This window comes from Hippocampus zosterae, chromosome 2 (assembly GCF_025434085.1).
Source record: "Hippocampus zosterae strain Florida chromosome 2, ASM2543408v3, whole genome shotgun sequence".
Taxonomy (NCBI): Eukaryota; Metazoa; Chordata; class Actinopteri; order Syngnathiformes; family Syngnathidae; genus Hippocampus; species Hippocampus zosterae.
The window spans coordinates 15,276,259-15,302,828 of NC_067452.1; the positions used below are offsets into that span (position 1 = coordinate 15,276,259).

Sequence of the window (26,570 nt, forward strand, 5' to 3'; positions counted from 1 at the left end):
AAGACCAGCTTGTTACCTTGACGGGGCCTCGCTTCAGGATGACGTTCACGTCACTCCTCTCGCCGCCACTGCTGCCGTTCGAGGTCCGCGTAGTGCTCCACGGTGTCCACTTCGGCAGAGGAAGCACTTCTGAGAGCACTTCTGTCAGAGGAGCAAAAAGACAAAAGTGCAGAGACCAAATGTTAATGCAAGGCCTGGAGTGATGGTTCGAAATGCGTTCAGAGGATTTCGCCTGACTTCCCCCTTTTTTATGCATTTATGGCATGCCATTAAGTTCGTCTGTCTAGACGGGGAAATAACACCTTGTTTGGCCACAAACAAACCGCCTGCGTCGGTGCCCAGCCCCCTATTTATTATGCACAATCTGCCGCCATGTCAAGGTCAAAGTGACTGCATAGTCATGGTCAAGGGTAAAAGCCACAACTTTTGCACAACAACTTCAAAAGTGCAGCGACAAAACCAACGACATCTCGAATGGCAGTCAACAACCTAAGACGATCTGGTGAGACTGGAGGTCCGAGGGGGGCAGGCAACAAATGGCCAAGCAGATTGCAACTCGACAATAATGACAGCTTATTTTATTTCCAACTGGATACGTCGCTACATTTCACCCATCAAATAAACGCAGGCAGGAAAATAGTAGTCACGTCCAACACTTATCGATTATTCGGACCAATAAAAGCGCAAATGAAAAACCCGGGCTAGGTAACATAAACTCATCTAAAGTTGCATGCCTTTTATTATTTTTTTTTTAAATTTAAGACGACGCACAAACTTTATACTTCTCTCGACTCAAAGTTTACATTGAAGAACGGCGGCCCCGTGCTGGTGGCAAACGGTTTGCCACCAGCACGGGGCCGCATTGATTTTTTTTTCTGCGTATGAATTAACGCCACGGTGCATTTAGTTAAAAAACAACAACCAATAAAACAACAACTGCGAACAGGGTTTTTTGTGTGTTTTGTGTGAAAATAAAGTAAAGCCTTGCGTTGAGTGCAAATCTCACTTGCGTCTTTTCCTCCACATTTTCATCTTGGATTGAGTCGGAATGGGAATTATGCCACAAAGTGAGCAAAGTGTCCAAACCGTTCCCGAATAAATCGGTTTGCTCTTGTGAATACGTGGCAGATATAGATGCGTGTGTACAACTACGCAACTCCGTGAGTAACACTAATAAATAAAAATATAAAACGCGAAAAATATGATTCGTTATTATCATTTTAAAAAAATCGATAAAGAGCAAAGGTCTGAGTGGATTTTTTTTACAATACAGCAATAAAATGAAAAGAAAGAAATACGAATACAAATTGCTAATTGTTCTTTTCTACTTTCCGCCGCACAAACGGCATATTTGGAGCAATTTAGTTCCCGAGAACTAAAACAATACCCAATACCATGTCAATCTAATTGCAAAATAACCATCAGGATCAAAATAATGAGAATAATAATTAGAATAAGGAGAAGAATAATGGCGCTGATCACAATAAAAACAATGTATTTTGAAATCAACAAGAAGGGCCAAAGTGCGAGGAATGCGGCTAATTTGGGAGGACAGCCACCAAATGTGCACCGAACAAATATGTCCGGGTGGAAAGTGTGCACCGCTCGGCCTCTCGGCAAAGGGCGACAAGACGTTGCAAGGCGCCAGCAGGCCGGCCAGCAGCCACGCGGAAGCTGCAATGCCCGCCCGGGAAGACTTGGGATTCATCAGGCTCCGAGCACATCCGCTGGACCTTGCTGCTTCATCTCCGAGCACGCGCGCGCGCGCCACAAGCGGGAGCAAGAGTGTGTGCCATGCAGTGGCTGAGTGATTGGAATAGTTGATCATCGTCATCATCGTGTATTTATGAGACCGTCACGGCATAGTGCAGCAAAGTTACAAGCTCGGCGCGACAAATAAAAGGCGTGTGCATCCAGGTGTAGTACTCACTGACTTTAATGCTTTACAATCATTGCAGATGCATGACAGAATCCTTCTTGGACAAAACAAACAAACAAACAAACAAAAAGAAAGAAAAGAAAAGAAAACAGAAAAAAAGAGAACATACAGGCACTGGATACTCGAGGATACACTTCGGCCATACGTAATATGAATTTAAATATATATTTTTTAAAAGGCATTGCACTACACAGATAAACAACATCGCAGCCTTAGAAGAACAAACAGTCCCGCGGGGAGGATCATCGCTTTTGAATTCAACGGGGAAAAGAAAAGAACGGCTCACCCCAAATATTCCTTTTTTTTCTTTCGAATATTTTTATTTTCTCGTTGAGGGTCTTACAGTCTTTTGGGTGCAACCTGACACGAAGTGCCAAGCATTCCTGTCCGCATGGCGATTAAAAAAAAAAAAAAAAAAAAGCTCCAACAATCAAATTAAAGTCAGCAAACATCAGTCATGTTTTTTAAAAACGTCACCAGTCCTTTTGTGATTTGGTGTGGAGAGAATTACGAAAATAATAATAATCATCTTCATCATCATCAAAAAAGGAAAACACGCAATACTTGGACTTTGAATTACATATATCGTTTTAAATATTATGTATTTATATATGTACAGGCATATCAAACAAAGATGGAGTCCATTTTCGGTATTTTCACAGTTTTGAGAGACTTGGTCTCCCAAGTTGAAACCGGTCGGGCCGTGTGTTCTTTTGATGGAGATGGAAGTGAACTTAAAAACAAAGCAAGATGCTCGTTGCTCTCGATCTTATTCCCCCGAGGCGGAGGTAAACGCGACGCAGGAGCACGCCGGCTCCTCAAGTGGTGTGCAGGTGATTGTTCTTGGATTTGCTGACGAATTTCTTCTCCTTGACACGCCGGTTCTGGAACCAGATCGTGACTTGGCGCTCCGAGAGGTTGGTGGCGGCCGAGATGCGTCTCCTCTTATCTTTGGTGATGAACTTGCTGGCCGCATACTCCTTCTCCAGCTCCTTCAGCTGCACCTTGGTGTAAGGCACGCGCTTTTTACGGCCGCGCCGGTAACTGCTCACCTCAGGGGGCAGCGGCACAACATCTGCATGCGGGCACAAGGAGACAAGGGCAAGGTCAAACACGCGTCCACAAACGCGCACAAATATCACCTGCGTGCTGATGGCAAAGTGGGCGACCAAAGCCGCGTGATGGTTCATCTAACGAGTCCCGGTGCACATTATTTGCGCGCACGGCCGCGCGCTTGCGGCCTTAGCACACCACGGCTACACTATTTATGCAAAAATAACGTATACGAACGACACCTTCAACCGTCTGCCTGCGCTTCACAATTCCGCCGGTGCGCTGCGCGTCAATGTCGAGCCCGCTGAGCTCAAATGAAGTCAATGGCACGTGATTTGTGCGCAGAGGTGTCCCAAGGAATTGTGGGTAATATCGTCAAGCACAAACAACGAGCGGTGAAGCGACCAGGGCCTTCACAGCAACGCCGCGTCGAGGTTGCGGCCATCTAAAAGTCACTTTTGCACCAAAGCGCTCCGCACTGAGCGAGCAAGCATATTCATTCGAGTTCTCGATCATTTGAATGTGGCGTGTTCCCGTCAAATGAAAATGAACAGCTTCAAAGTAGGAACGGGGACATGGGACGCAATACGTGGCGCAACGGGGCAAAAAATGAGTACACAAATTCATACAAGTGTTTGGACAACACGATTGTTGAAAAAACTGCTTGTAGTCTCGTGGGCTGGATAAATTGATGACAGCGCTAAATACCGTGGCCAACGACTACAGGTCTTGTTGGGTGCAGCCTGGCAAAGTAATCTTGAAGGAAAACGCGTGCGTGGAATAGTGCGTGCGTGTAGTGAAAATACAAAACTAAAAAATAAATGCCATGTGTTTTGAGTTTGTCCTTTTCCATTCGACAGAGAGAGGCAACTGTTGACGCTTTCACATGTGTTTGCCCCATTCGCATTATAAAAGGAGAACAGTTGCAGCCATTTTAGAGCGAAGAGGTCGTCTACGTGATTCTCAGACATTTGACACGAGTCGGCAAATCTGCTTTACAATAAGACAAGTGCTCCGGTGAACATGTTTTGTGTCGAACAGGAGTGTGTGTGTATGTGTGTGTATGTGTGTGTGTGTGTGCGCGCGCGTGCGTGCGTGTGTGTAACACAAGTGGGTCCTGATATATGCAAGCCATCACAGGGCGTTGAGGTTTATTGGCACAGTCCAAACAAGCTCGGTCGCTATCTTGTCATAAAGGGCCAAAGGTTTGCCCTGCTCTCGCTTATTCTGCGTGGCTGAACTCAACTTGTGTTCATCCATCACATGACCTCAGCAAGGTTGCTTTCGGAGGTCAGGCCACGAAGTGCACTGCAACCGACTTTTTTCATTTTTCCGAGAGCCCGCGTGGGGTTGGGTACAAGTCGAAGGGCTGAACCAAGGCAGCCTTGAAAGAGCAAAGTCCATCTCGAAAAAATACATTCATGGAGGCCGAGGACGTGTTTGTTTGGCTAGCACGTTCGCGGCAACTCTCTGCGTGTTTGAATGGGCTTTTCCAGTGGAATGGGACCGATCACATTAAAAATCGAGAAAATAAATCACACCCCTACGACTTGGTTGCAAACAAAAAACGGAAGATGCGTGGCACGGAGAGGGGGAAACCCTACCACCACCACCGGCAACAACAACAACAACAACAGCAGCAGCAGCAGCAGCAGCGGCGGCGGCAGCAACAAATAAAATGAAATAAAATCATAAAGAAGATTTTCGTGTGATTTACCTGGAAAGGGCGACTTCCACAGATGGCTGGACTGCGTCTGGTCCTTGGAACAGTACACCTGCCCATCCCAGCCGTTGGAGAGAGCCCAGTGCTGGTAGCCCTCCACGGGGATGAGGGCGTCGTGTCGCGGCTCGGGGTGGCCGCTGATGCCGGGCACTACCGACACGTCCAGATATCCCGGCACGGCCTGGTACGAGCTGGCGAAGCTGGGGTAGAAGGCAAACTCTTTGGGCCGACTCGCCAGCTCGTCGCTGGGCAGCGCCGTGGTGGGCTCGGCGTATTTGTCCACCGGGTGGTACGAGCACGGCTTCTGCTGCAAGTTGACGTTGTGCGAGTGGGACAGCCGACAGCCGTAGTAGGGGCCCCCGAACGGGTAGCCGTAACCGAGCGAGGCGCCCGAGGACGACTGCGGGGCGGGACACTGGCGAGCGGGGTCCGGCGAGGTTATATCCGAATAGACGGAGCTCTGGTGGTGGGTCGCGATGGTGCCGGAGTGCCGTCCCAGGGCGGGGTGCGACATCAGGTCCCTGCAGTGGGTCGCGGGGCAATTGCCGCTCAGTCCCTCCATTGTTTGGCTTTTCGTCGGCCCGCTCTCATTCGGGCTTTTTTCATAAACGTACATCAAGGTGTCCGCCCAGCGTGGGTGCACAAGCAGCGAAGTCGTCATATCAGGGGCTGCCGATGCTTTTTAAAAGTCGACTTCTCCAGGACGGACACCTCATTTCCAACTACATTTTGCACCCGGCGCATGCGCACGCGGGCGCCTCTGGTGTGTCCACTTCATTAAGGATGTGGCACGTGATACGCTAACAGGTCCTCGCCTCCGCGCACACAAGCCTTAGTGAGCCAGTGAGCCAGCGAGCCCTTTAAAGAGCCACTGGCTCGTGTGTCAGCGCTTCCTTTTGCGCGCCTCGGGGCGCTGCCATTGGCTCCGAGCGGCCAGCCTCGCTCCCTTAAAGGCAAGTTTACACACTTGGGGTGGGGTGGGGGTGCGGGGGGACGCCAAATGAAAACAATCTGTGCATTTTAGCCGGCTTCCGAGCACCGCCGAAGGCCGGAATAGGCAAGAAGCGCCAAACACAGCGTGCGCTCCCGTCTTCGAGCACTTTTTGACACTCAGTCCTAAAAAGTGCCTTTCCAACTCTCTCGGGGAGGGAAAGGATCCATCGCAGCCAGTGCGGAATAAACACGCATGTAATTCCTATTCTTGTAATCGGTCAAAAGTAGTCTTCCAAACAAACAAAGTGTGCCTTCATGTGTTTGAACCATTGCAAAGATGGAGAATACACCAGACACACGTCACTTTTAGCATTCAAATACCGGCTTAAAGGCTTCTGGAGGTGTGTAACAGTGCACGTACCTGTTGAGGTGACTAAGGCACCCCCCCCAAAAAAAACATACCGTTTGAGACGCAACTAAGTCACTAAGTTTTGCTTTGTGGAAGCTAGAAAGATAGGCAGGAAATAGTGCCTGTGTGCAAGTGTGTGCATGCACGATATAGACAAAAGCAGAGAGACAAAACACTGAGGAGAATTCTGAGTTTAATCAATTGAGAAATTATTGCTACTGTGCAAATGTTATTTTACGTCTTTATTCCGTTGTAGTAAGAGAAATGTTGAGTATCTCCCACTTGTCTTGATTAAATACCGCAATTTTATAAATATATACCCGATCTCAAATAAAGAAATATGACAGCTTCAGTAAATTCATACAGACAAAAAAAAAAAAACAAATAGGGAGTCGGGAATATATATGAATGCAGCCATTTCCTAGCATGGTCCCAAAGAAAAACAAAAAAGACTCATCAATATTATTTTTGAAAGAAATAATCCTGTATGTCGTGCTGACAAAAAAAATGGCTCTCGACAAGTCATAATATTGTGTGTGTGTGCGAGTGTGTGTGTGTCTGTACGTGCGTGTGTGTGTGTGCGTGTGTGCGTGTGTGTGTGGGTGTGTGTGCGTATACGCAGAGAAATACGCGTTCTGTGTGTATTTTCACAGGCAGCGAAAGTTTGGAGAAATGACTTGGTCGCACGACTTTGTTTGGGTCACGAGAGCGGTGAAAAAGAGAGCCTGCATTTTCACTGCAGTCTGACTGTGCTGGAGACATAATGATAAGCGCCAGATTCGTAGACGCAGACGCTTCAGGCCCCCTGAAAATACGATCAAGGAAAGAATTGTGTCTTTAATTAGACGGCCTGCTCAAAGTGCAAAAGTATTTGACAGCATGCTTTTCGCGTTGAATTCACTGGGCTAACAGTTTTAAGAAAGCCACGCGAGAAAAGACGTCATTTATTTGGCGATGGGCAAGCGTGAATTTGCAAAGACTTTCGCATAGGAGCTGGTGGCTTGATTTTGGAGGTGAAGCTTTTGTCGAATAAGGGAGAAGCTCGTGCTCGTAGTTCTGTCTGCAATATGAGGACTTTTGTTGTGCCGAGCTGATGACTCCCCGACTAAAGAAGCAGCCTGACCAGCCACGGCTGATCACCGTTTCTGTTGATTTCATTAGATTTTTTGTTGTGCTGAGCTGTCATGGGAAATGTGGCTATCGTGTGCGCGTGCACGCCAAGAAGGAAGGAGAGCCCCTCTGTCCTTTTGAGGAGAAGGACTAAAGCTCTTTTGTCTTAAGGAAAAACACAAGCATGAAGGGCGCATAGGCGGCAGCTGCACGGAAGTCCAAGGTCAAGGTAAAAAACGCAGACAAACAGGGTCGTAATCAGAGTCTAGACTGACAAGAATGAACTTCACACTATGCGAACTAGTTCCTTACAGGCGCTAACTCGCAAGCATTTGCTGCTGTGTGAGAAGGCAACAGCACATCATCCCGAGTTGATCTGCAAAAGCCTCCACTATTGCAAGTCAGGAAGTTTTTGCCAACAAGGACTTTTTTCTCCTCGCTCTTACCAACAAGGGCATTTTTTCGCTCTCACTATCAAGGTTTTTTTTTTCGTTGCACGCATCCTGATTTTCACAATTACATTTTGCGATTATATTGGGATTGCAAATCCTAATCGTCAAAGGAAGATGGAATATTTGGCATATGGGCCACAAACGTAGGGTTAAAATACGCACCAGAATATTTATCTTATTTCATCAAAAATGAACTGGAGTGTCTGATTTACTTCCGATACTCCTGTGAAGGCCGCAACTGCTCTTCTTCAAAATCAAATTGTTAAGTCGATAGATAGCTAGATAGCTAGATAGCTAGATAGATAGATAGATAGATAGATAGATAGATAGACAGATAGATAGATAGATAGATAGATAGATAGATAGATAGATAGATAGATAGATAGATAGATAGATAGATAGATAGATAGATAGATAGATAGATAGATAGATAGATATTTTTCCAGGGAAAATCCCACATGTCCAAAATAAATGACCACATGGCACCAAACAATAGTGTTGTGTTGTTTGGAGGAATTTCTTAGAGTTGTGGTAAGAGCAGTAATAAATAATACTCCACCATATCACTGAAAAATCATGATATGAGGCTGATGAGTTCTCAAGGGCGCCCGGGAAAACAAAAACTAAACAAAAGAAGCAAAACAAAGCAACAACAATAACAATCCCCCCCCCCCCCCCCCCACACACACACACACAAAATACACTTGAAGATGGAAACAAGTTCAAGGGTGGGGGGTGGGGGGGGGCTGAATAGGAGTTTACCCAATTCTGTTATGTACTTTTTACAATCCAGTGGCCAACAATCTTATAACCTCACCACGATTTAGAGCCATTGAATAAATATCGAAGCACATTTTCCGAGCAAATCAGAAGACGCTGCCGCTTCCATGTGATTTCGAATGCAAATGTTCTTTTCTGATTCAGTCGGCAACAGGTTTGCCATCTGACATCAATGCGAGCTGAAATCGGCGCGTACTGAGAGAAAATATGCGCTGACGAACGCTAATAGAGCATGGTAAATGTCCTAACACACGCATGTTGTTTTATTGTGGAAATATTGTGAAAGCGGAGCCCCATCTATTTGAGAAAGCGGATTAGAAAGCCACGACGTATAGCCACGTCATGTGTATGTGTGTGTGTGAGTGGGGGCGGGGGGTGCCTTTTAAATGCGCCTTGCAGTTTGGACGAGTCGGCGTGAAGCGGCAACTCGGATTCTCTTGTTGTAAACACGCTAAAAAGCAAACTTGCTGTGTTCTTGCAGAGAGACGGTGTCATGTATGGGGATGGTGGTGGGGGTGGGGGGAGAGTCATCCACGCACCCCCAAGGCCCGCCTGCCTACCTGCGTCTTCCTCTCCCAGGAAGTTTGGCGGCATGAGGGGCACAAGACGGGGCTGTCCGGCCCTTTCGAACAACAACAAACTCGTTAATTCTGTGTTCTGCTCATGGGGAGAATTCCAGTTGCATGTGCTCGCGTCTCAGTCAAACATGGCGTGCTCATGAAGTAGAAATCTCAGTTTTGGAGGGGCGCAAAATAGCTTTCAAGAGTTCGGCTGCGGCATCAGGCAGAGCACAGGCCGCCTTGCTTACGCGTCAACAAGTGTGCCGCTGTTGTTTGCTTGCTTTGCACTCGGCAGACACAACGCGCAACTTATCGCCGCACTGCAGTCTTCAAGGAAAACGCAGCAGACATATACTGTATGTACACACACACATACAAGCACACGTAGACGGGCGGTGAGCAATGAGGGAGAGGGTTGGAGGCTGCTCTTTTTTTCTATGAATGAATGAACACAAACTGACGATATTCAATTTACAGGAAACACAGGCGAGTGCATGTGCAACCAGTAAGTGAAATCAATGTGAGTCACCCCTGCTGGAGGTGTGTGTGCGTGTGTGTGACCTGCAGCTTCTATTTCGCTTTTCTGATCACACTGGATGCAACTTTGGCTGTTACCAAACGTAAGTTTCTCGCTAATTTTGACTCACTCCACAACCGACAAGAGCTGCACGGCGGGCAAGACCAAATATCAGAATGCGACGTAACTCGTAATTGTATTCATCGGCCTCATGTCGGATTCACATCCTCGTTGGGTTCCTCAAACGTAGTTCTAATTCTAAAATTCAAAATTGTGTATTTTTGGTCGCCTCCTTTTACGACGTGGAACTCATCGCAGCAGCGCACACGCGGTGTTTTAATTGTCTAATAACAGCAGGGCGGATTCTGTCCAAATGAAGCGTTATTGTCCGAACATTTCAGTCGCATTACATTGTGCAGGTGTACCGAATATTGTGACGCAGAGGTCGCCTCTGCGCCTGCGACCTGGTTTTAAAGACAATAGCGGGAGATTAAATGGTTAGAAGTTGTTCTCTCTTGTGACAAAAAAAACCCTCATAGAAAATAACTCACACGCACAAAAATAAAGCAGCGTCTAATTTGAGTGCTTTGCACTTTTGATGGCGTTCAGGATCACAAACGTTCGTAAAGCCGGTGCCATGAGCGCGCAAGAGAATGTACGGCATGCACTGAAACGCCAAAGTCGGCGGAAAAGTGAAAAATAGATCAACCAAAAAAAGGTGACGACGTGTAAACAGAAGGTTCAAATGCAGCGAAAATTGGAGTGCGTGCATCGTTGTTGTTGCTCTTGTTTTTTTTTTTTGCGTTTGGTTCTTTGTTTTATTTATTTATTTTTACCTGTACGCAATAAAGAAAACGATGAGCAAATTCCTCCCACATTCCTCATCCCGTTGCACAAGAACTTCTCCTGGCCACATATCACGCCACACTATTGCTGAAAAACGCCACGAATTACTGGCCCACATCCAAGTCACAGAAAGTTGGGATGGAGCCCAAATATTTGGTGAATAACTTTGGGCCTCCAAGGCGCCGGCTGCAGTGCGTGTGCATGGCCAGGAGTATAACACATGCCAATTAAAGACAAATATTCCATGACGCGGGAAACGTTTTCTTGAAATTGACAGACACGCCACGCGTTTATTTGTGCTTCACAAATCTTCCGGATATGTGTGCCAGCAACCCGTTCAAGGACACGCGTCGTGTCACGCACGAGAGTGGCGAAGTGGTGCGTGGTCGACTGAGTCGAGCGTATCACCTCTGATTTGGCTTCCGATTGAGCTCCTTTCAACTTGATCCAAAGCTGTTTGGCTAGTGCTACAACGCGCCTTGCAGCCTAGCGCCCCGAGGCACGGCTGCAAGGCTTCCGTTAAGATGCGCACTCACCGGGCCGCCTCACACCGAGACGGAAAGTGTCCGTAAAAATCTCACACGTTTTTGCTTCACGCTGCAAGCAATTAATTGCGATCATACATCAACGTGACAATGAATACACGTCGTTTTCTCCTCGTACGATATGGATGATTGGACTGTAAATATTCAATGCGGGGAAGGGGGTATTCAACGGATTCATTTCGGATGCTGTATGTATATGTTCCAACGATTGAATGTAAACACACACACATACACACTGCAGGCTAGAGCGTATGAGCATGCAGGCAGGCACTCTTGCAACCATTTGAGAAAACGAAATATCTGCAAATAAGCGTCACAGAGGGTTCGAAAATCAGCGTTCGCAAAAATAAACATAATCGGTTTCGTTTCAATTTCACAGACAGCCACTCTCAAGTAGATCTGCATTTAGTGGGTATTCCGTTTTCCCTGTTTGGATACACAGTGAGTGAATTCATCCGGGAAAAATGTTAAATCATACGAGAAGCCAATTAAGATTCCAGTGAGATTCCAATGAAGCTCACCGGGCCGATGTTGCTTTTCCACCACTGCAGGACCACAACATTAGGAACACTTACACACACACACACACACACACTCAAAGAACGAATAAGTGATGTCCATGAAACATGTCTGATCCACAAGAGAACCACATAATGGAAGGCTTTCGGATATTTTCCCATGACGTGCAAGGTGAAGCGAATATTATGTCGCTCAAGACAAACCACTATTGAGTCCTATTAGAATATTCGCTTCTATATGCAGGCCCAAAGTCGTGTTGTCTCATTCGTGGAGAGTGGAAACGAGGAGAAGAAAGAGCCCCCCCCCAACACACACACACACACACACACATATATTCACAGATGTTGGGAAACACACGCGGTCAGTCACAAGCAAAGCGTGCCGATAACCCTCCCAGTCCTTTTTTTGACCAAATGCGATTGGAGTGTCGCTGCCCTTCGATTGAAGACGCAAGATAGTGGTCAACATTTAGTTCTATTTGAGCCTCTAACAAGACGTCAGGTGGAGTGTCTCGTGCACGACACGGAGTGCTTTGCTAGAGGGACGAAGATGGCGGCCGCCGTCGCCGCCGCCGCATGGGGTGAGGTGCAGCCTGGGAGCAGAGCAAATAAATCCTGCCGCGTCTCGTCCGAAGTCCAAGTTCAAGTTAAGAGAGGCGGCGATGGCTCCTTGCAGACAAAAGACACACACGTTCATCGTCAATCATCTCCCAAATTGCTCAACGCGCCTGCACTGCCGTGCGCATCGTACGCACAACACATCACTACGCATCAGAAATGTGTCCCATTGTGAGACCACGATACTTTGACGCACACACTGCGATTACGTAGCCCAAACTTCAAATTGTAGACGTTGACCGGACCTTGCCTCGTTTGGATTCGGACGAGTTTGATGTGTGGGAGCGATTTTGCAAAGCAGGCGAACGTCAGCAAATAAAAGACCGCACATGTCTCATATGTGTGCGTTTTATATTTTTGAGGTCACAAGGAAAGGCGCGTTGTCGAAGCTGAGGGGAAAAAAATCTAGTTCGAAAGATAACTCATCACTCACTGGTCACTTCATTAGGCACACGCACACGCCAAATCAAGAGCTGGATGACACATCACATGCACGGATAATAACAGGCACGAACAAATAGGACCCCCCCCCCCCCCTCCTCTTCACCCTGCCTTTGCGAACATAATGCACATCAACACGCTAATCCGATTTGCAAATCCGAAAAAGTCACAGGGTGTCATTGGCCGACACGTTAATTATTTTGAGGTGAGTTTGTGGTGGGTGAGCAAATATGTTTTGAACTGTTTGTCTCTAGCAAAATGTTGAACAGCCTTCGGAACGTGAGCCGTTGCAAAACACAAGAATAAACAGGGGTCAGTACATCGAAAGTCCGCAGTGATTTCTTTGGGAATGGCAGGAAGAATAAGTGTGTTAGGGCACCTCATATTTGGTGCGTACATTTCGCCTCTCGCGTGCAACTTCCCGAGCTGCGACTTAACATCTTTCGCGGAGCACATCAGTCTGACTCTTGACATTTGTGCTCCATTCAAGCTATACGAGCATCAAACAAATATTTGTGGTGCATTTATCCCGCTCGAAAGTGAGCGCAATCTTCCCAGACAGACTTGAGGAAACCTAGCGAATATGCGGGATTTTACTCACGTGAATTTGGGAAAATATACATGTATCCCCACAGGAAACTTGCACGCATGCATACAGAATCCACCCAAATCTACCCTTTGCTAGGAAAAGAAAACCAAAAACATAAAAGAAGAAGTCGGGCATTTTTTCCAAGAAAATGAAGGCCTTTTCTCAGCGAACCGAACCCTGCATGTACCGCAGCCTTTGGGCCAGCGGGTCTGGCCAAGTCTGCTCTCCTTATTTTTTCCTGATATCCAGCTGCAAAGGTAAAAGGGACCCCTGCACACATTCGGCTCGGTGTGCTTATCAGGCGCAAATATGATCATTAAGCAGAAGGGCGCATTTACGATGCGATATTTACACAGCAAGGTAGCGTCATTCACTTGCAAGGTTCACTGTTGAAATTTGGGCCTGACTGGGGACAGATGCTCATTCATTTGGTTTAATTGACACGGGAGGACAATGCAGAAACGAGTCGTGAATGTCATCTCACTGCAGCAGTGCGTCATGTGTTGTGTCTGATGCAAGCAAGACTGCGCCACTTGTGCATTTGCTTTGGGCAAAGTGCAAAACAACAATATCACAAAAACAAAAAGCTCCTTTCTTACGGCAAACATCTTGATGTCGTTTGTCGCCGGCTTCCATCGGAACAATTGACATTCATCGCAATATAAGCGGAGAAAGACAGGAGAGGGGAAATCTCATTGGACGGGCGACTCTGCGGAAATTCTTTTGAGTGTCTGACTTCAAATGGCTTTTCATACAGCAGCGCGCGAAGTCCAACTTTAAAATGATCTATCTATCTATCTATCTATCTATCTATCTATCTATCTATCTATCTATCTATCTATCTATCTATCTATCTATCTATCTATCTATCTATCTATCTATCTATCTATCTATCTATCTATCTATCTATCTATCTATCTATCTATCTATCTATCTATCTATCTATCTATCTTATATAAAGAGAGAGAGAGCGAGAGAGATATTTTAATTGTGATTATTTTCAGACTGGCAAAGCAATTGGCTCAAAAGCCCTCATTTGCACAAAAAGTCACATCACAGTAAAATCTAGACATCTTCAATAGTGCATCCAGACAGCACGCCTCGTTGGAATCTTAGACGAGGACGCATGAGGGCCACGTCACCTCGAGTCTGAGTGCAGGCAATTCTGCACGTCGACGGCCAGACAGACAGTCAGACTGACAGGCGGGCGGGCAGACGGACAGAAGGACAGATGGGCAGAAGGTGACGCTCCGATCATCGGAGACAAAACTATTAGTGCAGCCTCATTTGTGCGGCTGCAGCGCGCACATCCGCAATATGGCCAAGATGAAGTTCAAGTTCAAAGTCACTTTGCAGGGACACGCGCAGTTGGGTGGCAGGGTCTCCTCCGCTCCCACGAAACAACGTGCCCGCTCCAAAAGCGCAATCATGACAACAAGGACAACGAAAACAAGTCCGACCGACGGCCAACGTGTATCGCAACCCGCTTTCATTGCGGAAAGTGTGACAAGAGTCCAAGTTGGATTTATCGTGATTCCATTGGGTCCAAAGTTGGCTTCGGAAACGACAAACACTTCATTGGATCCAAAATCAAGGGCGAAATACTGCATGTTTCCAAACCACCGATAAAACAAATGAAGCTAAAAAGAAAACGTGCTTTAAACGATGACTTTTAAAAGCATGCTGCATTGTTTAAACGGGCGAATGTCAACAGATGAATATTTCACAACTTGGCTACAATAAATACAGGCACAAATAGAAAGCCGTTTCATAGCTGAATGGTAATTCTAATTCAAAGTTTGCCATGCTCTGTTACAACGTGACATCTGCGCGGCGTTTGTGCTCCACTAGAGCGGCTATGTCAATGGAAAACATCGTCTTCCGTTCGCGGGCTGCGGGGTGAAAACAGCACAACATTTCGGAACGCTCAAGGCCCACACACAAACACAAAACGATATTAATAATAATAATAACAACAACAACAATAATAATAATAAACGAAAAAACAAGAAAAAAGACTAGGGCGTTCCGAAGTTGGCATTCGTTCCCTTATTCAAATATGTTTACATTTAAAAAGTCGCGTACGTCTATAAAATGCGCAAGAGGGGTTGACATATTTATATTGTGTAATTTGGCTTTAAGATTAGACGTGTTCACCTTCTTAATGTAGGCATAATGCTGAGTATTGAAACGATATTTATAAAGTGTTTTTGCTTCACTGCCTTGTTTTTCTTGACAATACATCTCATAAAAAAATACCCGAACATTTAAACGAAATACAGAAAGAACAAAATTCGCCAAAGAACTGCAGAGATATTCACCTGTATTGGTCTTTAGAAGCAAAAAGTGTTTTTTTAAGAGCAAACAAATCACACGCACGAATTTCGGCAAGCGCATCGGAAAGCTATTCGATGCTGTCCGAACATTGCTCATCTGCTCGCACTGTCCAACAAAGTGGGCTTGGGATCATGACAGCACCTGCAAGCCGAACTCGTCCTTTGTGAGAAGGGATTTCTACTTAAAGATTGCGCCCAAGACTTGAGCATGGGTGGAAAGAGCCAGTTTCGAAGCAAATTCAAAAGAGGAAGCAGCGACAATCTTCGTGGTCGAAATGCCCGGGCAGGGATGGGTCGCAACATTGTGGGCAAACTCCTCGCTGGGACTCTTGTGAAACACGAGCGGACATTTCCACGCGCATTATGTTACAAGGGAAGGATGCTGCGTGCACTTTAGAGCGCTCAAATTGGCATTTTGAGGCTAATTCCATCCTCATACAACGGCTGCTGCTGCAACTCATGCAGGGCGCATGCAGGCTAACAAGTGGCAGCAGGACACAGAAATGCTTGAGTCGTCCAAAACTGCGGGGCCACTGTGTGCTGTACAATGAGCCATCTTCAATATGAACATGCACATATGAGCTTGTTGTGAAATAAGTATCGCTTTTATTTGCCTTGGGCCTTCTTTCATCTAATAACACGTGTCTCGCACTCATGGGGGGCGGAGGGGGTGGGGGACTCTAAAATGGTTGTCAATTAAACATGTTTTCCTTCAATTAGTCACTCAGCTGGAAAGTCCCCCACCACCCAAAAAAAGGCACACTTCGTTCTCAAACAAATTGTTTTATGACATTCGTCTGGCTGTCATGTAATACAAAAGGAACGTCGCAGTCTTGCTTCTGTATTATTACGCTACAGAAAAAAAGCTCTCGAAGGCTTCAGAGCGACATGTGGTTGTTTTCATCAAATATGCGTAATAATGCGTTCGAAAACGGAACCAAAACCGGTTCTCCTCAATGCCACACATTTTGGGAACGTGTCTGGCAACACACTTCAATTGTGGAACAGTACGGACACCTGCCTGATCCAGATCCTCTTTTCTCTCATTTAGCCACATGGGAGGTACAATTCATTACAAACTTGGAACCATTTCTTTTTTCATTTTTTGAACTTATTTTTCCTCGTATTAGATTATGCAAGTATGGGTTGTGCAAACACTTCAGTATTTTCATAAGGTTATTTTAATAATAGAGGAAACACATTTCTACTTGCCCTCTTTCCCTTGCTCTCTCTCTCTCTCTCACACACACACACACACACACACATACACACACGCGCGCGCTGTGTGAAGACAAATGATCATGTTCATGATGATTTCTCAACATTTTAATAAGGCAGGAAAGAGATACATGTCAATTAATATGCAAGAATATTTTTCTCTGTCTCTACAAGTTTTGACATTAAAAAAAATCAAGGACCGTATGTTGCGAAGCCATGATTTGGTGCTGCTTGCCCCTTTTTCATTCAGCTCTATTTTTGACAAATTGGTTTTGTCCAAAACTGACCTATTTTTAATCTCACAGAATACAAGTTGTTTGTTTGTTTGTTTGTTTGTTGAACACATAACAGAAATTTGGTCGAAGTAAAAGGGGAAATACAAAAAACTTAAAAGAATAAACAAACAAACAAACAGTCATTGAGCACAGTTTACATGTTAAAAGGAAGTCGGATGTAGTAAAAAAAACGTATCTAGTCCTCTCCTTGTTCCTTCTGTATTTTAACTTGTTTAATATTAAAAATAATAATGAGGTCAGTCCTGAAATGATTCCACAAATTTAACACCTGCTGCGGAAACACACAGTTGCTTCATGCTTGTCTTTGTTCTTATTTTTTATTTTTTTGTAGAGACCAGTACCCCTTACATCATAGCAACTCACTCTAATTTCAAACAGTTTCTAGTAGTATCGTGGCGGAGTAGGTTATTGTGTACTTTGTACATTAATTGCGCTCTTTTAAACTCAACCAGATCATCACATTTCAGTGTTTTATTTGATAAGAAGTAGATTCTTTTGTACAGTATATTTAGATCTAAATCCTCTTTTGTGCCGTTTAAAAACAGGGTGAGTATTTGTTTTATACGCATTTCCCCTATATTTCCACACAGTAGGTCAGGTATCGTACGAATAATGAACAACGTAATGGATGTAATGACTTCTTGTTGAGTACATCCTTGGTTTTGTACAGATCCTTATGATTTTTGACATTTTCTATATGACGTTATCTATATTTGTCTTTCAACATAGGTTTGCATCAATTACTACTCCAAGAAATCTATTTTCATACACTCTTTCTGCTTTGATTGAATTTACCCTAATTTAACCTTGGTGTTTAGCTGGCCTACTGCCAAAAACAATTAGCTTTTTTTGGTCAGTTTAGTGATTATTAATTTTTCACAAACCATTTTTAAAAATGTATTCCATTTTTTTCCACAGTCATTGGCGGACACATTTAGGTAATTTTGTAACACAGCAGATATTGATATACAATATGAAAAGTTTTGGGCCTAGCACAGACCCTTGAGGAACTCCATACCGATATCTATTCTCAAAATTAACTTTGTATCCATTTATATAATCCACCTCACATGCCATATCTGTCTACTTTATTCTAAAATATAATATGATCTATGGTATTGAATGCTTTTTTTGCTCTAAGAAAATCCCAAGGGTAAATTCTTTGTCTATACTAGTAGCTATTGCTTCCACTATCTCCATTACTGCCATTGAGGTGGTCCATTTTACTGTGTAGCCGTATTGATTTTCACTTAAAAGCACATGTTCTGTTGTTCGTATTTGTGTAATTGAAAGTATACTATGAAAATTGATCGAGTATTCATAGTCCAGAGCCAAAGAACCTTTCATTTCTATATCGTAGCTGAGTGACATTGCTGCCAACTTCGTGTTTACTTCTATCTTCAAACCACATCTATTTGAAGCAGGCAGTGTTCAAATTCGGGGCTCGACAGCTTCACTCATCTTTTAATCTTTATTTTACACATGCTTTATGTGTGTGTGTGTGTGTGTGTGAGCGTGAGCGTGAGCGCGTGTGCATGTATCCTTAGGCTGTAAAAATTTGCATCCGCAAATTTCGTCGGTGGCACACACAAAATGATGTCAACAAAGCCATATTACGTTTCATCCTATATGCACAGCATTTGTCCCAGAGCAAACCCATTTATTAGCACTAAGCCACGGGCATGCATTCATTAGGATCAAAGATGCAAAGCACTTTTTTTTAAAACTTTGTAGATTGAACAAAGATAGGAGCAGTTTTGCTGCAAGCTACCACCATGCAAAAGCTAACTCACTCATAAAAGAAAACTCAGGAGCCTCGAAACATAACAAACAAGTAATTCAAAAGTCAACGTTACATCACACCAAAGAGAAATCCAAATAGACGACCAGAGATTTGCAACGTGAATGAGCTGAAGGCTGCATAGTGGCTTTGATGAGTCTTGACACTTTAACAGCAGGAAGTGAGCATACCGACGGGTCTTTATGATGACAGACAAGCAGGCGAGGGAAGCAGTGCGAGTGAATGTTGATGGATGTAAACAAACACATATGCAAATCACCATTTATCGTGTCCAAAAAAACCTAAAACAATCGTGTCCATTTTTCTTCTCATAGAATGAAAAATTGATAGAATGACAGGTCTATGTGAAGATATTTTCACTGACCAAAATATTTAAAAATATCACTCACCAGAGCTGCACTTCCCATGAGCCGTGGCTGCATGTATTCCAACGAGTACAGTCGGACACATTGCAGTGTCACATCATTTGCTCTCCTAAAACTGTTGACATCAAGTTTCAATATTTATAATCAATCTTGTTTTTAGAGTTAAGACTTCTGCTGGTTCTAAAATTAGTGTATTTTCAATATCTGCCTCAATATTGGGCTTTTTTTCCAGTGTCTGACGGATAACAGTGATTCCCCTGCCCCACAATCATCAAGCTGATAATTATTGATTAATTCAATTCAATTCAATTCAATTGTATTTTTAGAGCACTTTCGAATAGCCATCGCTGCATACAAAGTGCTGTACATGGAGCAATTTAACATATACAATGAACAGTAAAACAAATCGGTAACAATGACGGTAGAAAGCAATGAACAGTAAAACCAAGAACAAATCTAAGTCTAAGTCTAATTAATAATAAAAGTAATGATTACTAATTATATATAAATTGTATAATCAAGAACAATTCTCAAAAGTTTTTATGTTACATTAAACACTCTCTTTGCTATGGAACAAATGGAAACAATAATACACACATATAAAAGGGTACAGAAAGGCGTGTTCTGTTTTTCGGAGTCGATGATCAGCTGCTAATTTAGTTTTTTGTTTTTTATTCTATCATCGACAATGACAGTTTGACAACATTTCAGGCAACCTATCTCTCTCTCTCTCTCTCTCTCGCTCTCTCTCTCTCTCTCTCTATATATATATATACACCCCCCCCCCACACACACACACACAGTTTATTCAGCATATGTTGTAGTGGTCCACTCACCTGACTTGTGTGCGGTGACGGTGTGCATGTGGGTGTGAATGGTCATTTGTCTCTACATGTGCCCTGCGACTGACCAGTTCAAGGTGTAGTCTGCCTTTCGCCCAAAGTCAGCTGGGATTGGCTCAAGCAACTCCCCGCGAGCCGGTACAGGATAAGCCATGTTGAAAATGGATGGATGAATGTATTATTTGAATTTAGATCTTACAAAGGATTTGATTTCAACATGAAAGTCAAATGTGAGATGAGAAAATGTGAGGCAATCAAATAAAAAAAATGGCAATGATGCCATGCAATTTCCACAGAGCAATTCAACAAGGGATTCAATCAGATTACACTGTTGTCATGCCTAAGATGCTCAAAGCCAATGGGGGACATATTTGCATGTGTTCCATTCTTTTGTCAAGCTGTGTTTCAGGCCCTTTTGACTTAGACTGCAAAAATGTCATTACTTCAAATTACTAAACAATGTCTGTGTTGCACAGAAGATAAACTGCAGCAACTGCCCAAAGTGAAATAGAAGGCTTTGGTTGTTTTTGTGTGTAGTCCTGACAAGGCCTCCCTTGTCAACACACTGGGGGGAAAGCAACTCACCTGACATGACAAGTCTCTTGGGACAGAAACAGCGGGTCAAAAACGACGGCATACGAGCATGCTGGGAGTGCCAGTCTGAGCTGCCAACTTCACATTGATTACCAACGCTGGTTGAAGTGGAAGAGCCGATTTGTTTTCAGAGCATAATAGATAGGATGACTAAGTCATCAATTACTTTCCATCGATAAAGCACAAAGGTGCCTTCGGAGAGAGAGCAAACACATCTGTCAGTGAAGGGCGGCCATCTTGGAATCTGCCAGAAGAGCTCATGAGTCGACTCAAAATGGAGTCATCTTGGTAGCATTGTTACACAATTCAAGACAGTCCAGTCAAGTCAAATCTATTCGTATTGGCCAAAATCACCAAAGAGTCTGCAAGGGCTTTTTGCGAAATCACCAGAGGGACACCACACCTGAAAAGTCAAGTCAGAGATTTGTTTAGAAAAACATTGCTGCAGGCAGGCGACAGCACATGTTTGAAGATCATTGCAGAAAATATGCAAAGACTGAAAGACTGAGACTCGTACACAGTTGTGGAGAGAGAGCATAATAGTGATTTTTAGTATTTTCAATATTTTCCTTTTCCCTTTCCATGTGACTTACCTTGCATGTGTCAACCTTCTGCCCCTATATTCAAATTTGACCATCTTCATTTATTGCAGTAATGTCCAGTGTCGGGTCTGTTACTTGAAAAAAATAAATAGTAATAGTAATTGATTTGCTAACTCAGTTACTACTTTGTAAAAATAATTAGTTACTCAGGAAAGTAATTATGATTGTTTCTATTATGTAGTACCAAACTTGTGAAATGTGTTTGAAACAGCTGAATGAATAATAAAAACCTCTACATTTTAGAACAGGGGTGCCCATTAGGTAGATCCTTATCTACCGGTAGATCTAAGACAGGTCCCAAGTAGATCCTGTCACGTCGCGTGTCCGCCAGCAGGTGGCGGGTTTTCTCACCCGCCATCTGCGCACCTGTCCGTAATTTCGGGCTGATTACCCTCCTATATTAATGAGACTCCGGCAGTTCTCCCACTGCCGGAGAATTCCTCACCGTGCCATTGATCTCTCGTGCTAACTCCTCTATTTGTAGATTACTCGTTGCCTTCTTGCCTTGCGGCCTTTACTCTTGCCATTCGCGTTAGTCACTAAATTGAATACTTAGATATTGCCTAATCAGTAGCTCCTCGCACTTTGTTTTTCAGCGAGCGTTTTCAGTTGTTTCCTTATTTCTTCCCTGGTCCTTATTTGACCAGCGTTTTGTGTTTCCGTTTTTTCCCTGTCGGGCTCTTTCTGTTTTTGTCATTAAAGACACTCTTTGCTTTGAGAAAATTCTTTCGTTGTCTGTTTTCCGGGGATCCAATCCTCTATTTTTTCGTTCTGCACGGAGCGATCATTATCGCTTCGGGCAGATCGTGACAGAATTCTCCGGCCACCATGGATCCCGCAGACATCGAAAAAATTTTTTCCGCTCTTTCCCGACAAGAGCAACAGATGAGTCAGCAGGGCCAAGCCATTAGGGAACTCCGTGGCGCGGTCTCCATGCTGGCTCATCGGTCCGATGATTTAGAACCTCGGTTGGTCCGGGTGGAAGAGCGGAGACCATCTCCCCCCGGGGTTCATTCTATTATTCCCGAAGCGCCCTCCTCATATCCCGTTATGACGAGGGAGCCATCGCTTCCACACCCCCCTCGCTACGGGGGCGAGCACGGGCAGTGTGGACACTTCCTCCACCTGTGCTCTCTCATATTCGACCTACAGCCTTCTGCCTATGCTAATGACGCCGCCAAGGTGGCTTATGTCATGAGTCTGTTAACAGGTCCGGCGGCATCGTGGGCGATTGCGACCAGTGACGCCAAGCCGAATCTCCGTACCTCGTTCCCCGACTTCGTGGCTGCGTTCCGCCGGGTGTTCCATCATCCCGTGCGAGGCAGAGAGGCAGAGGGCCGGCTACTCGCCCTCCGCCAGGGAGAGCGATCGGTAGCGGATTACTCCATCGAGTTCCGGATCCTGGCCGCCCAGAGTGGATACGATGATCGGGCGCTGTGTGGCCTGTTTCGCCGCGGGCTAAACCCTCAACTCAAGGACGAGCTGGCGACCCGCGACCACAGCACCAACCTGGAGGAATTAATCGACCTCTCCCTCCTCATGGACAATCGCCTGAGGGAGCGAAGCCGGGAGCGTGGAGGTGATCGGTCCCAGTTCCGACGAACACCCACGGAGGAACAGGTGCAGCTGGGAGGCAGGGACGCTGGTGCGGAGGAAAGAAAGCGTCGTTTCAGCGACCGGGCGACGACTGACGGCGTTCCACCATCTCCTCACGCCGCAACCAGCCATCCGGGGTCGTCACCCCCTGCCCACCAGGAGTACTGTGAGTCACGACCGCGCGCGCCCCCCTTCGAGTCTAGGCGAGTCGACTCGCGGCCTGGACACCCCAACAGACTCGAACTCGAGGGGGAGATATTAACGGGGTCCCGGTCGTGGCGGGTTCGGGCTCTGGTTGACTCGGGGGCTGATGACTGTATAATGGACACCGATCTCGCATCCGAGCTGGGTTGTTCCGTGGAGAGGTTGATAGATAGGAAGCGGGTTTGTGATCTTGATGGGCGCCTCCTGGCGGTAGTTACGCATAGGACGGAGCCGTTGAAACTTCTACTGTCCGGCAACCATGTCGAACATCGCCGTTTTTACCTAATGCCGTCTCGCAATGCCCCGATCGTTCTCGGGTTACCCTGGCTGAAGACACACAATCCCGTGATTTCCTGGGCGCGCCCAGCGATAGACAGCTGGAGCCCATATTGTTACCAGCACTGTCTTCAATCGGCCGTCGGGAAGCATGAACGTGTCACGCCCCCCGAGGAGATCTGCCTTGACGGAGTGCCGGATTGCTATCGGGATCTAAAGGAGGTGTTCAGCGAGGATCGTGCCCACTCTTTGCCCCCACACCGCCCCTACGATTGTGCTATAGACCTGCAGGCGGGCGCTCCGTTGCCGACCTCGCGGCTGTATCAGGTGTCCCAACCCGAGCGCGAGGCATTGACGGAGTACATCAACAGCTCGCTCGCCGCAGGTCTTATTAGACCATCGCGTTCACCGTTAGGGGCGGGTTTTTTCTTCGTAGGGAAGAAAGACAAGACCCTGCGACCCTGCGTAGACTATCGGGGATTAAACGAAATAACAATTAAGAATAGATACCCGCTACCCTTGCTGGACTCCGCCTTCGCCCCATTGCAGTCAGCCACCATTTTCTCCAAATTAGACTTGCGCAGCGCTTACCACTTGATTCGCATCCGGGAGGGTGACGAGTGGAAGACGGCTTTTAAGACCCCTCTGGGTCATTTTGAATACCTGGTTATGCCTTTTGGGCTCACCAACGCCCCTGCCGTTTTTCAAAATCTAATTAATGATGTGCTAAGGGACATGATAAACATCTTTTGTTTCGTTTACCTTGACGATATTTTAATTTTTTCCCAGTCACTACACGAGCACCAGCAACACGTTAGGCTGGTGCTACAACGTCTACTGGAGAACCGGCTCTTCGTCAAGGCAGAAAAGTGTGAATTCCATGTCCCCGTCATCTCCTTCCTAGGGTTCATTATTGAACAGGGCAGGTTAAGGGCGGACCCCATTAAGACGCGTGCAGTCACTAACTGGCCGGTTCCGTCCAATCGCAAGGAACTGCAGCGCTTTCTGGGGTTCGCCAACTTCTACCGACGCTTTATCCGCGGTTATAGTCAGAAGGCGCTCCCCTTAACCCGCCTTACGTCCATCAAAACCCCATTTAAGTGGGATTCGACCGCGGATGCGGCGTTCGCAAACCTGAAGGCGGCGTTCACCAGTCCCCCCGTACTACAGCACCCTGATCCTGACCTCCCCTTTATCGTGGAGGTGGACGCCTCGGATTCGGGGGTGGGGGCTGTGCTGTCCCAGCGCTCTCCGGTCGACCAGAAGTTGCACCCCTGCGCCTTCTTCTCCCGTCGACTCAGTGCCGCTGAGTCCAATTACGACGTGGGCAACCGTGAACTGTTGGCAGTTGTGACCGCCTTGCAGGAGTGGCGGCACTGGCTCGAGGGGGCAAAGGAACCCTTTACGGTCTACACGGATCATAAGAACCTCGCCTACCTCCGCTCCGCCAAAAGACTGAACGCCCGTCAGGCCCGGTGGGCCCTCTTCCTTACCAGGTTCGACTTCATCCTCACCTACTCTCCCGGGTCTAAGAACACCAAGCCCGACGCCCTCTCCCGTCTCCACGAGCCTGCGGGGAGGGATCGATCCCCGGAGACCATCCTCCCGGCCCGGTGCGTCGTGGGGGCCGTTCAGTGGGAGGTTGAGCAGCGGATCCAGGCAGCCCTGGAGGGGGTTCAGGTGCCGACGGAGTGCCCAGCAGGGAGGCTATTCGTACCTCCTCCCTTACGATCTGAAGTTCTGCAGTGGGGACATGGGTCCAAGGTGGCGTGTCATCCCGGGGTGAACCGGACTGTGCAACTCGTCGCCCAGCGTTTCTGGTGGCCGGAGCTCCGCAACGACGTGACGGAGTTCGTCAAGGCCTGCACCTCCTGCGCCTGCGGCAAGTCGTCCCATCAGCCGCCGGCGGGACTGCTCCAGCCGTTGCCCATTCCTCCTCGCCCGTGGTCCCACATCGCCCTGGACTTCGTCACGGGTCTCCCGCCTTCCCGGGGTCGAACTGTCGTACTCACGATCGTGGACCGCTTCTCCAAGGCGGCTCATTTTGTTCCTTTGTCCAGGTTGCCGTCGGCGCTGGAGACCGCCGACCTCCTTGTCGAACACGTCTTCCGTCTCCACGGCATTCCACTGGACATTGTCTCGGACCGGGGGCCCCAGTTCGTATCCCGCGTCTGGAAGCAGTTCTGCCGGTCCCTCGGGGCCACGGCCAGTCTGACCTCGGGGTACCACCCCCAGTCCAATGGACAAGCCGAGCGTGCCAACCAGGATCTGGGGGCGGCCCTCCGCTGTGTGTGCCTTCACCGTCCCTCATCCTGGGTCGACCACTTACCCTGGGTGGAGTACGCGCACAACACCCTCGTCTCTTCTGCCACTGGTAGGTCCCCCTTCATGGCCGCCTACGGGTACCAGCCGCCGCTGTTCCCATCCCAGGAGGGGCAGGTGGAGGTCCCCTCTGTGCAGCACCACCTCAAGCGGGCCCATCGCGTGTGGAAGGAGGCCCGGGCTGCGTTGTCCCGCACGGCGGCCAGGAACCAGCGGATCGCGGATCGTCGCCGGCGCCCGGCTCCTTCATACGTGGTAGGACAGAAGGTGTGGCTGGCGACTAGGGATCTTCGGCTGGCCGGCACGTCTGCGAAACTGGGACCCCGATTTACTGGACCGTTCGAGGTCGAGGCCGTCATCAGTCCGTCTGCAGTCAGGCTCCGGCTGCCGCCCACCATGAAGGTTCACCCCGTCTTCCACGTCTCCCTACTCAAACCCGTGTCTTCCAGTGACTTGGCTCCTCCTCCCACGCCGCCGCCCCCTCCGCGGGTCGTCGACGGTGACCCGGTGTACACGGTTCGTGCCATCCTGGACTCTCGGCGCAGGGGAAAGGGGTTCCAGTATCTGGTCGACTGGGAGGGCTACGGGCCTGAGGAGCGGCAGTGGGTGCCTCGCTCCTGGATCCTTGATCCATCCCTTTTGCGCGACTTCCACGCTACACATCCATCCAAGCCGGGTAGTCCGCCGGGAGGCGTCCATTGAGGGGGGGGTACTGTCACGTCGCGTGTCCGCCAGCAGGTGGCGGGTTTTCTCACCCGCCATCTGCGCACCTGTCCGTAATTTCGGGCTGATTACCCTCCTATATTAATGAGACTCCGGCAGTTCTCCCACTGCCGGAGAATTCCTCACCGTGCCATTGATCTCTCGTGCTAACTCCTCTATTTGTAGATTACTCGTTGCCTTCTTGCCTTGCGGCCTTTACTCTTGCCATTCGCGTTAGTCACTAAATTGAATACTTAGATATTGCCTAATCAGTAGCTCCTCGCACTTTGTTTTTCAGCGAGCGTTTTCAGTTGTTTCCTTATTTCTTCCCTGGTCCTTATTTGACCAGCGTTTTGTGTTTCCGTTTTTTCCCTGTCGGGCTC

The 26,570-nt window shown here is 47.0% G+C and overlaps 1 protein-coding gene across 1 annotated transcript; it reads right to left on the bottom strand.

The window, feature by feature from the left end:
- Nucleotides 1-1,918: 1,918 nt before the first annotated feature.
- On the bottom strand, nucleotides 1,919-5,568 carry hoxc13a (homeobox C13a). Its single transcript, XM_052058179.1, has 2 exons — nucleotides 4,710-5,568; nucleotides 1,919-3,014 (listed from the first exon to the last, which is right to left on the bottom strand). The coding sequence occupies exons 1-2, from the start codon at nucleotides 5,374-5,376 to the stop codon at nucleotides 2,758-2,760; spliced, it is 924 nt and encodes a 307-aa protein (XP_051914139.1). The 5' UTR covers nucleotides 5,377-5,568; the 3' UTR covers nucleotides 1,919-2,757.
- Nucleotides 5,569-26,570: the final 21,002 nt, after the last annotated feature.

What these genes read in the sequence shown, in the direction of transcription:
- hoxc13a (XM_052058179.1), bottom strand. Translation starts at nt 5,376, where the DNA reads ATGACGACTTCGCTGCTTGTGCACCCACGCTGGGCGGACACCTTGATG. An exon ending in GTGGAAGTCGCCCTTTCCAG is followed by an intron (nt 3,015 to 4,709) that starts GTAAATCACACG and finishes GCCCGCATGCAG; the next exon opens with ATGTTGTGCCGCTGCCCCCT.